Source organism: Mustelus asterias, chromosome 17 (assembly GCF_964213995.1).
Source record: "Mustelus asterias chromosome 17, sMusAst1.hap1.1, whole genome shotgun sequence".
NCBI lineage: Eukaryota > Metazoa > Chordata > Chondrichthyes > Carcharhiniformes > Triakidae > Mustelus > Mustelus asterias.
In genome coordinates, this window is record NC_135817.1 from 53,271,811 (window position 1) to 53,289,432 (window position 17,622).

The 17,622-nt window shown below is 40.7% G+C and overlaps 1 protein-coding gene across 3 annotated transcripts in view; it reads left to right on the forward strand.

The window, feature by feature from the left end:
• ttf2 (transcription termination factor, RNA polymerase II) overlaps positions 1–17,622 on the forward strand; it is a 43,733-nt gene that overhangs the window by 14,244 nt on the left and 11,867 nt on the right. For all 3 annotated transcript variants that reach the window (XR_013499910.1, XM_078232662.1, XM_078232663.1), the window contains 9 exons: positions 552–709; positions 4,571–4,652; positions 5,252–5,365; positions 8,823–8,973; positions 9,683–9,782; positions 10,191–10,390; positions 10,678–10,831; positions 12,983–13,074; positions 15,032–15,120. Coding sequence is in view for 2 of the 3 variants with exons in the window: in XM_078232662.1 (XP_078088788.1) it covers positions 552–709; positions 4,571–4,652; positions 5,252–5,365; positions 8,823–8,973; positions 9,683–9,782; positions 10,191–10,390; positions 10,678–10,831; positions 12,983–13,074; positions 15,032–15,120 (1,140 nt within the window). In the remaining variant the exon portion in view is untranslated. The remainder of the gene's footprint in view (positions 1–551; positions 710–4,570; positions 4,653–5,251; positions 5,366–8,822; positions 8,974–9,682; positions 9,783–10,190; positions 10,391–10,677; positions 10,832–12,982; positions 13,075–15,031; positions 15,121–17,622) is intronic.

The window sequence follows — 17,622 nt, forward strand, 5'->3', positions numbered from 1 at the left end:
CAATCGCATCTCATATTAGACATTGTTCTGAGTTTTGCAAGCGGGGCTTGGTTAAGTACGGTCTGTACTTTGCCTATTGTAAACAACCGAAGAGGCGTGCTATTTGATGCAATCCGCTAGTCAGGACGTGGCCTATGTGCAGGCATCGCACCACTACTGAAATTCAAAAATGTTTGTGTGCTAGTTAGATATGCTTTCCTTTGTTCTATCTCCTATAGTTGGGATAAGTTTATTGCATGGTTCTATCTTGTCCTCTGCAAGAGTTGTATTTGCTTGGAAAGGTGGTCAAGCTTTTTTGCATTTTGCTATTACAATATGGAATGAGGTTAGATGAGATGCAGATAAAATGGCTCTCTATTAGAAACATAAAAGGAATACATTTTGGAGAAATGGGTAGGTAGCAACATAGGAATTTTGGAATTTCAAATTTGATTTTTGTTTGCAAGTACAGAGTGTGTAATGTTTTTGCCCATTCTTGATTCCTTTAATCCAGTAGAAATGCAAATCTCTTTTTTTCCACATTGTGAATTAATTATTTCCCACGATTTCAGCAAGCTGTCAGCAGCAGGGCCTATATGGAGGACGGATGACAGAAGACCGACTCCTCACTGTCAAGAACATCACCAGTGAGGCTATTGAGCAACTCCACAAATCACTGGAGTCTTGCCCAAGCATATCTGATGAGGCTGAAGACCCGCAATATCTCAAGGTAATTGTAAATGAGATGATATTGTTCTGTATAATTTTCCACCTTTGTGCTCTTCAGCGGAGGTGAACAAGAACAGGGTACTGTATTTTTGTATTTTATTGGTTGCCGTCCTGTTAGGGCTGTTTGCCACAGTCGATATGAGGTTGGTTATTGCTCAGCAGGGATCCATATTTTTTCCTGTATCTTGTGTGTAGATATTCCGGGACCCCCAATTAATAGTTGTCTGTAAAAGCCCACCTTGCAGATAAAGAGGATTGTGTTAAATAATTATGTTACAACCGGCTCCAGTCATGCACAACAAGGCTTTGTTTCTAAAATATTTGTTTGTTATACAAACAGTAAGGTAATAAATGGAGTGACAAATTCTGATTACGTAGAGTATGTCACGTCTGTAATTCCTGTAGAATTTTTCTACAGGCTTTGAAATATTAAATATTGTAGGTTAGAGCTGTAAAATATTTTCAAATTTCTGAAATGATTCACATGATACAAGTCTTCCAAAGGAAATAGTTTTAATAATTTTCTTTGCAAGACTGCCTATTGTATTCAACAACAAGATGTCACTGAAAAATAATTACTATTTATCAACCCCATGCTATTATAAACCTCAACCTGTGCCGCAGGTGATTTTCTGTATTTAATACAGAGGCTCAGTAAATTCCATCTGTTCGCATTTGGAATTTAAGGTGAGCTAGAAAATCTGGAATGCTGGATTCTACTGAAAAAATACACTGTCAATGTACTGAATGAGGTAAATTGGCATCTCTTTTGCACTTCTAACTTTCTGTAGAATGAATTTAACAAAAGCGATTGTAACTGTTTCGGTTCATGATTCTATTTTGAGGCACAGTAGAACTCTTTAATGAGAAACTCTCAACCAGTGACATGCATTCATTTGATCCAAGAATTACAATAGTCATTATGCAAAGATGATTTTTTTTGTGGTAACAAACCAAGAACTGTAGTGGCTCCTCCTTTATTAAGCCTGTTTTGAGTAATTACAGTGCAATATTGACCTAATTTAACCAAATATCATAGGAATTAGGAGCAGAAATAGACACATTCAGCCCTTCCAGCCTGCTCCGCCATTCAATCAGATCCTGGCTGATCTCTCCCTGGTCTCAAATCCAGCTCCCCACCTGCTCCCCAAATCCCCTTAACCCTTTTTAATCAGAAATATATCTATCTCCTTCCTGAAACCATTCAACAATTCAGACTCCACCGCATGAGGGGCAGTGAATTCCACAAATTCACCACCCTCTGCGAGAAGTAGTTCCTCCTCATCACAGTTTTAAATCTACCGCGTCTCAACCTATACCTGCGACCTCTTGTTTGAGATTGCCCATAAGAGGAAACATTTGACCTACATTTACTAGGGGTGGTACGGTGGCACAGTGGTTAGCACTGCTGCCTCACAGCTCCAGGGACCTGGGTTCAATTCCTGGCTTGGGTCACTGCCTGTGTGGAGTTTGCACATTCTCACATTCTCCCCGTGTCTGCATGGGTTTCCTCCGGGTGCTCAGGTTTCCTCCCACAGTCCAAAGATGTGAAGGTTAGCGTCATTGTCCAAATTGCCCCTTAGTGTCCTGGGATGAGTATGTTAGAGGTATTAGCAGGGTAAATATGTGGGTTTTCAGGGATAGGAGCCTTTGTGGGATTATTGTCGGTGCAGACTCGATGGGCCAAATGGCCCCCTTCTGCACTGTAGGGATTTTATGAATTTTATGAATTATTTGGATTCTATGAATTCCTTTAAAAAATTCTATATATCTCAATCAGACCCCCTTTCATCCTTCTAAACTCCAGTACGTATAAGGCCAAACTGTTTAATCTCGCATCATTTGTGAAGTGACATTAAGAAGTCAAGTAAAGTTTCTCAGACCATGATGCTATCAGTCCCCATCACAGTCAAATTGAATTTGAATTTAATCCATTGTTTTTGATTGAACAGAAATTTCAGAAAAGGAATATTTTGAAGTATTGATTATAAAGTGACAAAGTCAGTTTTACAAATTCATAGACCTGCAGCAGATTTTCTCCTAGTCTTTACATCACTAGTCATGTCCATAAACTGGCATTCTGTCCTCTGCAATCTAGAGAGCATCTTTGTTACTAACAGTAAGCCAAGCCCTCTGCCTGTAAGTAAACTAGCAAACTATTTTATTCTTTGTGGCCTATATAAATGAACAGAATATAATTTTGCAGGGAGATGCATTGATTTCCTTACAGGCCTTAACCCATCAAATAACAATTATGTGACTTGCCTCTGGTGTAAGATAAAGTCGCTTCTCTAAGCTCGCGTTCGATTATGTTAAGAGCTTCCTTAAGTGGCCAGGTTGCTTGTTGCTCTTTCTGGTAGTGGATTGCCACTTCAATCTGCCAGCAAGTGGAATAAGTAAATTTTTTTGTTAGTTGCATTAGATCACTATGTTCAGCTTGGCATTATTAGTTTCGATAAGCTAATGTATTGCATGTTAAATTAAGCCTGCATTTTGCCATGTGACATTCATCACACTTATTTCAACTAGTATTCCGATAATACTGCACAAATCAAGAACACGTATACACTAGCACACTTTAATAACCCCCTGATGTAAAAAGACAAACTATTCTGACCAGGATAGAGTACATCCACTTGCTGCCTGAAAGACTTTCTGTGGTGTCTTGTTTTTGATTTTTTTTTGATTAAAGCATCTCTTTCTGACCCATAAGTATGTCCGCAGCAAGATGCTAAATGTCCTTTTGACTGGCCAGATGTTGCTAACAAATTCATCATTGTTTGGAATCTGTAAATACATGTACAATTCCGCATTCAAACCACCTTTAGTTGGCCTGTGAATGGCCAGCTGAATACTGGCCTCTGCAGGGAAACCTCGAGCAACCTTCTGTTCTAAACACATTTAGTGTTGTTTATCTCCAAGCAATTTTTGTGGCTGGAAAATTCCATGTCATGACACATGGTAGCAGTCGCTTAATTAATTTTTTGCAGGCTGTACACTTTCGTACCTCAGTCTGGAATCTTTTTGCCTCAGTGACTGCCTGGAGGGGCAGATGTCTGTGTCTTACTGCCTGAGACTGATTTTTCCCCTCAACTTTAGAAAGGCAAAATTGACTTATCTCTCTCGGACAACTTGTGGCAGATCGGCAAACCAATGCTTGATATAAAATTAAAATGACCATCCAGAATGTTCTTATTCCCCATCCCACTGCCCCACCCCATTTCCCATCAATGTGATGGCTCCTGAATGTACTGTACTGAATTCGAAGCACCCTCCCTTCCCTCTGAATTCTAACCTGAGGATGTAGCCTTGTAACCTGCTGATGAGATGGACTAAATTACTTTTATTTCAAACCTGATTCACTTTGCAAATACCTCAGTATGCTGGCTATTATAGCTAACCACCATCATCAACATTCTAGATACCTTGTTGAAACCTAAATTAGTCTTGTACCATAATATAAATTAAACTAAAATCCCATCTTTGACAAATGGCTGGAATTCCCAGATATATTTGTCACACCAACCTGTTGGTTGTCAGCTATCTCCAGACTCCATGGTAAATGTATCATGCCTGCCTAAGCAAACTGAATTGTGAAGCTCTTGTGTCTAAAGCTGCTTAGCAAGTTGGTTTAAGTTAATTTCATCAATGATTGTTAAATTATGTTACAATCATGTCATATTTTATTCCTTGTACTGTTTGTGAAAGGGAGACAAAATAAGTTCCCATGGTTGTGGTAGTTTAATCTGGTTACTGTGGATCGTGCTTTGTTTCATTTCCTTATTTGTTTGACAAAGCTGAAAAAGATGCCTGATGCATAAAATATTGAACGTTTTTAAAGCAAAAATATTCATTTTTATAGATCCCACTGCTGGTTCATCAGAAACAAGCATTGGCATGGTTACTGTGGCGGGAGAAGCAAAAACCATCAGGCGGCATACTAGGTGAGAAAGATCATCTTTAGGAGGGTTCTAAAGCTGACCTGGTCATGGGAGAACAATAAGATCAAAGTGTTTAATTTGTATCAGCGATGGTACAAATTGCAAGCTTAATATCTGCAGAACCACGTGGGATGGAATGTCAAATCCCATAATTACTTTGCTATTTGATTTCTTTCATCTGATTCGATATTGTTTAGCTATCAATCAATATGTATTGCTAAGAGGAGCATTTAATTTGAATTAAAATAGAAGAAATTCGTAGAATCCCTACAGTACAGAAGGAGGCCATTCAGCCCATCGAGTCTGCACCGACCACAATCCCAAAGAAAGGCAAGGCTCTGCCAAGATTTGAACTCAGATCGCTGGATTCAGAATCCAGAGTGGTCACCATTACACTACAGAACCCAGAACAAATCAGGGAAGAGTAGCTGGTAATTGTTTTTTGACCTGTTAATCAGGAAGGAGGCAAGGTGATAGTCATACTTGCGCTAAATGAAATGTGTCTGAGTTGAATGTTTGTCCATCTTTAATAATGCAATAATTAGGAGTACTAGGGAGAATAAAAAATTTAAAACATTGACACTATATGCCTTTTTTTTTAGCGGATGACATGGGTTTGGGGAAAACTCTAACGATGATTGCGCTCATCTTAGCACAACAGTGCAAGGGGAAGAAAGAAAAAGCGAAAAAGCCAGAAGACTGGATCTCAAAAACTGGTAAGAGGTGATGCCAGTTGCAGCAATTTCAGTAACAGGCTAATTGACCTGACATTGGCAGTGGGGAAAATGCTAGAGTCCATTCTAAAAGATTTAACAGCAGGGCACTTGGGAAACGGGGCAGGATCGGACAGAGTCAGCATGGATTTACAAAAGGGAAAACATACTTGACAAATTTACTGAAATTGTTTGAGGATGTAACTAGTAGAGTTGATGAGGAGGCGCCATTGGATATGGTTTATTTGGACTTTCAGAAGGCTTGCGACAAGGTCCCACATAAGTGATTAGTGTGTAAAATGAAAGTGGGATTGGGGGTAGTGTATTGATAGCAAACTGGTTGGCAGACAGTAAACAAAGTGTCGGAAGGAATACAATGGTCTTTTTGTGAGTGATAGGCAGTGTATGGTGGGATACCGCAGGTGCTAGGACCCCAGCTACTCTCAATGATTTAATGATTTAGATCAGAGAACTAAATGTAATATCTCCAAATTTGCAGATGAAACAAAACTGGGTGGGAGGGTGAGCTGTGAGGGGGATGCAGAATTGCCTCAGTGTGATTTGGACACATTGGGCCTAATTTTACCATCACGTTGCGCCCATTTTCAGGTGCGAAAACCTTGTAAAGTCGGGCATGAGGTGAGTAGCGTGATCCATGCCCGCCTCCGTGCCAGTTCCCCCTTTACCAAGGCCCAAAATTAGCCGCGATCGGGACCGAGCCCAAAACGGGCACAACGGCCATTTAAATGCATTTGCATGCATTTAAATTGATTCAATGGGCTGCACGCCCAACTTTACTGGCACTTCCCCCTTTACCATCGTGTTCACCCATCCGGAATTGGCACAAAATAGACATGCTCCATTTGGGATCGGGGGGTGGGGGGGTGTGGGTTCCACTGCCACTCTGCTTGAGATTGGTTGGGGGGTGGTGGGGAAGGTTGGTCTGCTGCCACTCTGCTTGAGATCAATGGGGGCAGGGGTTGGGGGGGGGGGGGGGGGGGGTGGGCCCACTGCCACTCTGCCTGTGATCAGTGGGGGTAAAAGGGGGTCCTCTACTGCCTGAGATTGGTGGGGGGAAGCGGGAGGGTGAATCACTTTGTCTGAGATCGGTGGGGGTGGGAAGGGTTCGCTGGCACTCTGTCTGAGACCGGAGGGGGGAGAAAGGCCGTAATTGAACTTGGTGGCGGAAGTGTGGGGGGGATAAGTAATGTTGTGGGGGTGGGGCAATGACTGTGGGGGCCAGGGGGAGGCATTTTCCGGCCTGGGAGGCATGTGGCAGGGAAGCAGCATTCGATCATTTGTTTTCTGCGCATGCGTGGTTGGAGGCGCCGATCAGAGCTGCAGGGTTTTGGGTGCATTAAGCCCCGCCCACAGGCTTGTACAACATGATTTGGAATCGCTGATATTTTTGTAGGCAGAGTGTGTATGGGGGTGCCTCAGAATGGGTCTAAAAGCCAGATCTGAAACACTCCCAGTTTCAGATCCACCCAGCACTTGGAATCAAAATCGTAAAATAGGATCTATTGAGTGAGTGGGCAGATGCGGTACAATGTGGATAAATGTGAGGTTATCCACTTTGGTAGCAAAAACAGGAAGGCAGATTATTAAATTATTATACATTTTAAATAGGGCGGCATGGACAAGTTGGGCTGAAGAGCCTGTTTCCATGCTGTAAACCTCAATGACTCTAAGACTATTATTATCAAAATGGCTATAGATTGAGTGGGAGGAATGTGCAACAAGACGTGGGTGCCCTTCCAGAGGAGTCACTGAAAGTAAGCATGCAGGTGGGAAGAATGCAAATGATATGTTGGCCTTTAAAGCAAGTAGATTCAAGAACAGGAGCAGAGATATCTTGTTGCAGTTATACAGGGCCTTGGTGAGACCACACCTAGAAGATTGAGTGCAGTTTTGCCCTCATCTGAGGAAGAATGTTCTAGCAATGGAAAATGTGTAGAAAAGGTTCACCAGACTGATACCTGGGTTGGCAGGACTGGCATATGAGGAGAAAAAAGAGTCAGTTAGGATTACATTTGCTGGAGTTTAGAAGAATGAGGGGGGGGATCTTGTAGGAATCTAAAAATTTCTAAGCGGACAAGACAAGGTAGATGCTGGAAGATGTTCCTGATGTTGGTGGGGTGGGGGATATATATATATATATGTTTGTGTGTGTGGGGTGGGAAAGAGTCCAGAACCAGGGGTCACAGTCTAAGGATACAGGGTAAACCATTTAGGACTGAGATTAGGAGAAATTTCTTCAGGTGCGCATGTGGAGAAAGCAGTTGAGGCCAAATCATTGTATGTTATCAAAAAAGAATTAGATATAGCTCTCCGGGCTAAAGGGATCAAAAGATATGGATATCAAAGGTCAAGTAAACAAGAGATTATTAGTCTTCTATGTGAATAATTCTGTTTGGTGAAATGAGTTGAAATTCTTTTCTATATTATATTTAGGCATTTAAAAAACAAATGGAATACTGTAGCTGTTTGATTAGAGCTGTGATTTGAAAAACATTTTTATCGAGGAAACTACAGTTTTTAATTACAATATTTAGGGGTTAAGTTGGTCTGTCTGGTTAAACCATTCCATTTCTTTAAGCTGTATATATCATTATCTTTTGTAACCACATTTATTTCAAACTTCTAATGCTCAAGAACAAAAAAAAAGCTTGAGGATTATGGTTTGCTTAAATCATCAACCATAATGTGGCATTATTGAAGCAATTTAGCTGTATATTCTCTTTTAGAATTTCTTACGAAGCTTGAAAGAAAATTCATTTTTCCTGCGTTTGCAATTTGAAGTAATTCCTATTTGGAAACAAAATCTAATCTTAAAGGGTATGCTTTTCAAATTGCATGCATATTTTGTGTAAAAGCTTGGCATCAATAATGTACCACAAAGTAATTTGTATTTAGTTGCATTCTGTATTGTATTTTGACTCGAGTTTTCTCACTGCCCTTTACTGCATTGCTCACCCTCGAGAAAATTGTTTTGTTCGCCTATGGATTGTTCAGAATTCCATGACGAGTAATGGTAGAAATGCAGAGCAAAGTTTTGCCCATTTCTTTGTGGTATCGGCACAGTGGTTAGCACTGCTGCCTCACAGCGCCAGGGACCCGGGTTCAATTCTCGACTTGGGTCACCGTCTATGTGGAGTTCGCACATTCTTCCCATGTCTGCATGGGTTTCCTCCGGGTGCTCCAGTTTCCTCCCACAGTCCAAAGATGTGCAGGTTAGGTTGATTGGGCATGCTAAATTGCCCCTTAGTGGAAGGGGGACTAGCTTGGGGTTATGGGGATAGGGTCTGGGTGGGACCGTGGTCAGTGCAGACTCGATGGGTAGAATGGCCACCTCCTGCACTGTATGATTCTACAGTATCCAGCAAAACTGAAATTGTTTTTTTCTCACTGCTATCTGATTATAACCTAATATTACATTCTAATGGTCTTTTTCCAACAGATAGTACTTTTGTGATCTCCAGTGGGACACTCATCATTTGTCCAGCATCTATAATTCACCATTGGAAAAGGGAAATCGAACGGCATGTCGGTGCAAGGAAAATAAGTATATACATGTACCATGGACCAAAGAGAGAACAATCAGCAAAGGTGTGAGTACCTGGAGCATGATGGGGTCTTACTCTGAAAATACAGTAACATTGATAGCTCTGAATATATAGTACTATAAGTGATCCGATATGCAACTTAACATTTAATGCAATCTAGAGAAGACGCTTCTATAATGTGAAATTTGTTTATCTATTTCATTAGAGTGACAATTTGTATTACTTGCTGATTTATCTTTCTTGATTGGTATGCAAGTATTAACATCAAGTGGATCACTGGACTTGGAGCCTGACATGAGCTAAAATTAACTTTGGAAACTTTGAGCTGACCAGACAGCTCATATCTAATCTAATTTGTCGCATGCAAGAGTATTATGTAGGTTGTATTTCAGCAACTTCCATGGAGTTTCTGCTCTTGAAACTATTTGAAGAAGGCATTCAGCAAATGCCAGTTTTTGCCACGCTCCCCCCATAGATAAAGAAAAATAGTAAGCAAGTCAGTATGCGGTTGCAATAAGTCAATTTAATAGCAGCTTTAGAAGTAGATTGGCACCAGCGCATTGTTGGCTCATCAATCAGAGAACACAGCATAGCAGGAGGACCTAATGACTGGGAAGGAATGTCTTTCTGGAAGTAAAAGTTGACACAGATGAGCAGCTGCTCCCAAGAAGAGGAATTTAACCTGAAACTAATAATACTCTGAAGCGCCATTTTTATTGACTCCAATCTAAAACATGAAAATATTTTCTTGTAGACTATCAGAATTTGATGTTGTTGTTACAACGTATAGCCTTGTTGCAAAGGAGATCCCAGTGAAAAAGGAAAAAAGACAGTGTGCAACCAAAGATGAGGAGGTAAGTTGAGCAATTTATAGTCATACAAGTAATGCCATTGCACTGTCTTGGATACATTGCTGCTAACAACTTAACAATTGCTGCTTGTTGGAATGGCCACCAAACTAAAGAATACCAGCTCACCATTTCAGAATACTTCTCAGTGCCTGTGGTACTTTTAGCAGGGTAATGCTCTTAACGTTTTTTTGGTCCGGATGCATCAGCCCCAGCCCCAATGTTCAGTGTGCTTTCTGACTTGGCAGTTGTACTCCCAATAGGACTGAAAGAGTCAGTGAAACTGTTTCCTGATCAAAAATTCGTTAATGTAACTAAAGTGAGAGTAAGTAGGATCATTCAATTTGTCGACCCAACCACATTGCGATGATATGATACTGCGTCCAAACTTCTTAATTCACACCCTGTTTTCAGGCATTGACCGAGACAAAGACTTCACAATCTCCTCTACTGAAGATGGCTTGGGCTCGAATCATCCTGGATGAAGCTCACAACATTAAAAACCCCCAAGTGCAAACATCAATGGCAGTGTGTGAACTCCAAGCTAGAGCACGCTGGGCAGTTACAGGAACACCCATTCAGAATAACCTGCTGGATATGTACTCTTTGCTCAAGTAAGGAAACAAACCAGAGCATGCTGGGTTAATTCTTAAATTGTGTTCTTCAGACACTTACATTTTTTCAGTATTATTTCTAAGTAATGACTGGACCGTTTAAGAATATCCTAACATTTCTGTGTTTTTGACGCTGTCTGTCCTTTTATATAAAGATACCCTCCCAAGTTGTTTGTGATATTGTTCCCAAGTTGTCTAGCTGAGACTAATTCATTTTTGTTGTTAACTGTGGAACTCGGCCGATTTCTAAAATCTCAGCTCTGTTTTCTAACTTCCTACTTGTTCAGGTTCCTTCACTGTTCTCCATTCGACGAGTTCAAGCTTTGGAAGAATCAAGTGGATACTGGTACAAAGAAGGGTGGAGAACGCCTTAATATTATCACCAAAAGCCTTCTGTTGCGAAGAATGAAGGACCAGCTTGACACTAGTGGAAAACCTCTGGTATATAAATCCATATTTCCATTTTGACAAAATAAATAATCACTTGATACTGCAATACAAAATGCCATTCATCTCAAATTATTTTGTGGTACATTATCTGATCTAAACTTTTACATCAAAAGTGATTTGGGCTTTATGTCAATGCTAATTCCAATTCTATTCCTGCACCCAGTCTTTTTCCATGTCTAGTTATTCCTGGAACAGGTCACTAGTCTGTCACCAGATTACCAATGCTAAACTGCAATGTAAAACTGACTTTTTACCCAAACCAGCTCCATGTCAAACCTTTTATAAAGTATTCTGGTGTAAGCTCAGCTAATCTCAATTTAAGCATTTGGAGTGTATGAATTCTCCCTTCCAGATCCTGAGATTTTTAACCATTGCAAGAGGGCTCTGTTTTTGCCTGTATCTAGATATGGCTGCATTCCAATCCTCAAAGTGAATGAGAGCCAGCAAATGTAAACAAATGCTTGCTTGCTTGGAATCGAAATCTCTGTGCAGAATAAAAGTTGGCACTTTATCCAATGTATTCAGACGATGAACAGCCAGGATCATTATCTGAGATATTGTTGGTCCTAAAAGTCCAATACCGTAACTCGTGCTGAACTTGGAATAAGAGGAGCTAATGGAAACACCGAGACTAGTTTGCAGAACAGTAACAAATTAAATACAATTTCCCAGAGGAGAGGCTTTTAGTACCAAGTGAAGCTATATCCTAAAAGCAAAATACTGTGGGTGCTGGAATCTGAAACAAAAACAGAAAATGCTGGAAAATCTCAACCGGTCTGACAGCATCTGAGAGAATAGAGCCAAAGTTTTTAAGCTCTGACGAAGCTAGACTTGATACATTGGCTCTATTCCAGGTTTAGGGTTAGAATACAATGTAGATGTATTCCTATTACCACCTGAATTGTATAATTTGGACAAAGGCTCTGGGAATCTTTGATTCAGGCAGACACAGTGCATTTGAAATCGGGGATAGCAATACAATATTGTAGTTTTCAGGTCAAGATCTTCACCTCAGTAATTGAGCCCACATTCTCCTGTGAAAATTATCGTGAGGCTAACAGTGTTGACCATTGTTTATGCACAAATGGACAGCAACATATGGCAAGTGAAGATGTGCAGTTAAACATGAGGTTGCTGATGCCAGCACCCCCCCACCCCACCCTCAAACATATTAAATAGTGTGACGTTCCTATACATTCCTGACATCATAGATACAGACTAAACTCACCACAGGAAGTTAGGGTTTGTCTTTTCCCATCTAAGTAAGCTTTTAACAGCATGGTTAGTTACTGCCAAGACACCTGTTCACTGAAAATTAGCTTTTACAAGTGTGGAGACTTTATTCTTCAGATTTCTGTTTTTAAACTTGTTTTCTTTTATTTCTCTCTCCCCCCCCCCCCCCCCCCTTCCTCATTTCACTCACTGTACCTGATTTGGTGTTGAATTTGATCCTCTAACTGACATTTCCTGGTTCAGCCCCTCAGCTGTTTATTAGCCATTCTTAAATCGGGTTAAGGAGAGGCAAAATTTCTTGTCCTGTTCTCAGGTGTCTCAGATATCCTGTGGAGCGTACCATGTTGTTTTGGATGTCATGCTGTCAACAGTTTACCATGCAAAAAATCCTGTAGAGGGCCTATGGGCAAGTGTAAGTTCTGTTCAAAGGTCACTGAAAAAGCAGGCTTAATGCATTTAATTTATAGCCTAGTCTTAAGACCACTGTAGTGATTTATGCAGCAGACCAATTATAATCATTTAACATTTTGATCTTATTCATTTGGTAGTTTCTTCTTGAGTGACCAGGTACAGTATATCTGAGAGTTGTATGTGTTATGGCTTTGTATTTTAAATGTAATAAAAAGCTTCACTTTTTGACATTCATCACATAGAAAACAGTGCAAGATTCTAAGTGCAATTGCCTCTCCTTCATCTTACAGTGAAAATGATATGTCATTATTTACCATTAAATATATTCACTCTCTCATTATAGAGGGAACACCTGATTGTTTCACCAAAACATAGTTCTGATTAGGTTTCAAAATTTGTGAAATGAAACTAATATTAATGAAAATATAATATAATTGTAAACTTTACGGTTAGTTTTTGTGACAGAATTTCCCTTACCCATGTGTTTTCTTTGTCCAGGTTTCCCTACCACAGAAATTTAACCGCTCTCATCGACTAAAATTATCAGAGGATGAGGAAGCTGTTTACAATGTCCTGTTTGCTCGTTCCAGGTCTGTCTGAGGAATCGTGAGCTCCTGAAATACAAAATGCTGCCAACTATAGAATGTACTTTGGATAATCCTGTCCACTCCCAGGACAGATTTTGTGTAATTCGCCTCTTGAAAAGATTATAAGGGAAGAAATTTGTTCAGTAGCAACACTACACTGACTTACACCAATTCCCTGAGAATAGACTGTGCCATTAGTATTCCTTATTGATGAAACAATGCTACATGAACAAATTTCTCCCACACAAGTGTTCAATGTTGGGAATGGTTGCCAAAATGACAGTTGCTATCTTTGTCATGACGAAATGGAGCTTAAGTGACCAAATGTATTTCAACACAACTTTAGTTGTTCCATTGTGTGGTATATTCAAAATAAATTAAAAGCATTGCCAAACAAAGATGGCGATCCCTTGCATAAGGATTAGGCTGATTGAGCCTTTCACTTGCAGTCAGAGTTCATAAACTCCAGTCAAGTGTTATCTTTGTTCTGATCCTAGTTTTGAGTGATTTTTACTTCAGCTGTCAGTGAATGAACAAAGCAGTGAGAAAACTGAACTTGGCTTGATCTCTGGTTCATGTGGAAGTGTTATAAACTAGGTCCACAACAGCCTTGATCACCAAGAGTCGCCTTGCCATTTTCCTTTGTGAGCTAAGGAGATCACTTGGTGTGGGAATCAGCCAATTGTGTTAGTAGTTTTCTGTATATCTTCTCCATATCCTCCACCAATATGCTTTCACCTATAACTCCTAAAATGTTGTACTCATCTGCTGAAGTTCCCATCATGACAGCTTCTGAAACAGTGAAACTTTGAGAACACCCCTGTCCAAGTGCAAACAGCTTTTTCATAATCCTTCTGTGTGAGAACCCACTGTTTGCTCTACTACTGCTTCATCTTAGTGATGGTGTGTAACATATATCACCGTACACTTATTTCTGTGGTACTTCAGCTCCAGGAGTTCATGATGTACTGGCTGCTTCATTAGAGCTGCTTGGGATTATCGTAGCTCAGATCTTGGACAGATGGAATCCAAAGTACTATTGCAGACTCCAACACAGCTTCCTGTTGTACTGATTGGTTCTGGCACATGTGCAGACATGTGGGAGAGTTGACATGCAACTATTCTGAGAAACCAGTACTATGAATGTACACATTCAAATCATCCCTCTACTGTTGGAAAATGGTTCGTCATGCCACTGTGACAGCAAATTTAACAGCACCAGAGGGAGCAGTAGAATTGTTTAATTGTTCAATCCAGCTGACCCCTCAGGTGGTCTCTTTAAACCAGGAGCTCACGATGTGATCTATAAATAGATGAATTCTTCTATAAATGTAAATTATGGTAGGTATTTAAATATTCTTCCCAAGTGAAACAGTTAACAAATCACTGCTAGACCTTTGGATAAATCTGGAGCTATTAGATCTGATATTAGTTCTTCAGACCGGTTTATCTGCATTCCAACATTAGTTTTTTTTGAATTGGACGTAACTTGTGAACATATACGTATGTGCTGTTAATTATTTATCTTGCTTTTAAACTATTTCATACAAAAATGTGAGCACGTTTTTCAAACATACTAGGTTAAAGCCATTAGCTATGATACATCTTCCGTTGCCATGGTTTATTAATTCCAAAGCTGTAATTGTAGTCTGGTGAGAGAGATTTTCCTTTTAACCTCAATTATCCTCATCATTGAACATTCCATTGTCTGTTTTGCTCACTGAACTAGAATCGGTTGATGGAATGTTTTGTCTGTCCCAAGTGATTGCTAACATTCTCTACTGACAATCTTTTAAAGAGACATAGAATAGCATCATAGTTTATGGCATAGAAAGTAAACATTTGGCCCATCCTGTCTGCACCAGCCAAAAAATGAGCTAACAGCCCTCTATTTTCTGAATATGCTATGCTTGTTCATCCAGCATTTGCAGAACTGTTTCATCTCCTTTCCTTTCCATAGGTCAACCTTGCAGTCATATCTGAAGAGACACGAAGGCAAGGATTCCAAAGCCAATTCACCACAGGATACTGATAATCCCTTTAACAGAGGTAAGAAATTATGTATTCCCCTCTCAGTATAGATAAATTCTGCATGTGCTATTCATTTGCAGTAAGAATAGAGAATGTGAGAGATGTACTCCAGATAGGTTGGAGTCAAAGGACCTGTCCTTGAAAATCAGCATAATTTTCCTTTTTGTCATGGATGCTGAACTTCACAAAATGGTTATGTTTTGAAATGTAACTTGAGCTCAAAGTGAGACAGAGAATTTCAATTAAGCACCTCAGCTTGGAGACATGCTCATGTGATCTGGTTGTTATTGGGAGAGAATCTCGAATAGAACCCATTGAAGTTCTGGGTACCAGTTCTAACCCCCTTTCGTAGCATCTCGCAGAAAAAAGGACATCTGCTATTTGAGATGCATGGAGGCGAAGAAGCCAAGGGGAAACAGATGGACTGTTTTCTGCTATCAACCCTAGCAGGATACTGTTGAGAGTTCTGTTTCTGTTCAGAAGAAAGGAAACAGATGGCACTCTTGAAGGTTAAAGGAACGAGAGTCGGTGTAACTTGCTGGTGTTAATCAATATCTGGAAGAACTCTAGCTGAGTGAAACAATTGTCACAGGACACTGAAAGATTTGACCTGTTGTGAGGAGAGATGGGACTCCATTTTCCAGTGTGGTTTCCTCTTTCCAAAGGGAATATGTGCAGTCATTGAACATGGGCGGCACGGTAGCACAGTGGTTAGCACTGCTGCTTCACAGCTCCAGGGACCTGGGTTCGATTCCCAGCTTGGGTCACTGTCTGTGTGGAGTTTGCATGTTCTCCTCGTGTCTGCGTGGGTTTCCTCCGGGTGCTCCGGTTTCCTCCCACAGTCCAAAGTTGTGCGGGTTAGGTTGATTGGCCATGCTAAAATTGCCCCTTAGTGTCCTGGGGTGTGTAGATTAGAGGGATTAGCGGGTAAAATATGTAGGGATATGGGGGTAGGGCCTGGGTGGGATTGTGGTCGGTGCAGACTCGATGGGCCGAATGGCCTCTTTCTGTACTGTAGGGTTTCTATGGTTTCTATGATTTCTATGATGTTCTTAATAAGCAAAAGCACAATAGCTCTCTGATACGTTCACCATGGCAACATCATGACCAAACAGAGCTAACTTGCCAACCACTCAGCACTCACACAGTATAAATTGTTGTTTCATTGAAATTTGGCATTCTTGCATCTGTCCTGATGACTGCTAAATGAAAATATTCGACCACATATCTCTCTCTTCAGCAACTCTCTTCATCCCATAATAACATGATGTTGAGATCAACTATAATGGGACAACTTGAGAACGCTTTGAGATTAGCAGCATTGACACGATCTGGCGTATCCTTCTCTTTGCTGCTGTTATATTTTTTCAGGTAATCTACAGAGGGTAACTGTTTACATATCAAAACTGATGGAAAGCTGTTCAATCTTGGTCGCCTGATATCCAAAGATAAAGGTGTGCCAAGTCCTCGTCAGAGAGTTCCTCTATATTGGTAATGTCGCACTAACATTCTATACAGAGAAACATCTTCATCAGCAAATACACAGATTCTCTAATGCCTGGAAAGGAGTTTAGTTTCGCCATCAACGTCAGGAAAAGAAATGCCATCTGGGATGTTGCCATACCACCATCTATCAGCACACTCGCTGTGACACTGGATATTGTTGATAGAATCACATAGCTAGGCTTCACAGTCACCAGCAATCTGTCACTTGATACTAGATTCAACAAACTCATTGCAAAAGCTGCAGCTGTACAAGATGAGCAATTGTGAAAAATAGCAATCTTACTGAGAACATGAAACAGTGGGTCTACTAAGACTGCATCCTCAGTGCACTCCTCTACAGTGGTGAGACCTGGACAACATATACAAGGCTGGAGGAAAGGGTGAATATTTTCAGTCTTTGCTGTCTGAAACATATCTTCAGCATCTTTTGGTAGGACAAAATCACCAACTCAGTCCAGGAGCATGCTAATTCCATCAACATATACTCGTATTATGACATCTGTGCTGACTCTGCCATGTTTATTGGATGGATGAAGACCCTACACTCGGATCCTCTATACTGAATTGGCTACTGGGCCACGACCTTCAGGGTGCCCATACTTCTGCTAGGACACCTGTAAGTGAGATATGAAGATGGCAGACAGTTTCTCTGACAACTGAGAGACCATTACTGATGACTGTGACCTCTGGGGGTTGACAGTTTGGCAGGGCATTGGAAGAAGTGAGCAGAAATGCATAGCTCAGCTTCCTGAGGCAAAAGGCCCAGAGAAAACAATGGCCAGCAAATTGTGCAATTTTCAACCAAGGTGTCCCATTGCAGCAAATGCAATAGAGACTGCCATACCAGAGTGGAGCTCCTGAGCCGCACCAGGTGATGCTTTGACCACCATAGCCCCAAATCATTGTCTTTTGAGACAGAAGGCTGCCACTGATGTGGAAATAGTCATGTAACCATTAGTTGCTGCTAAAGCAGGTCAGACAAGAAAGGGTGCACCAACATGGGCCTGCCCTCTG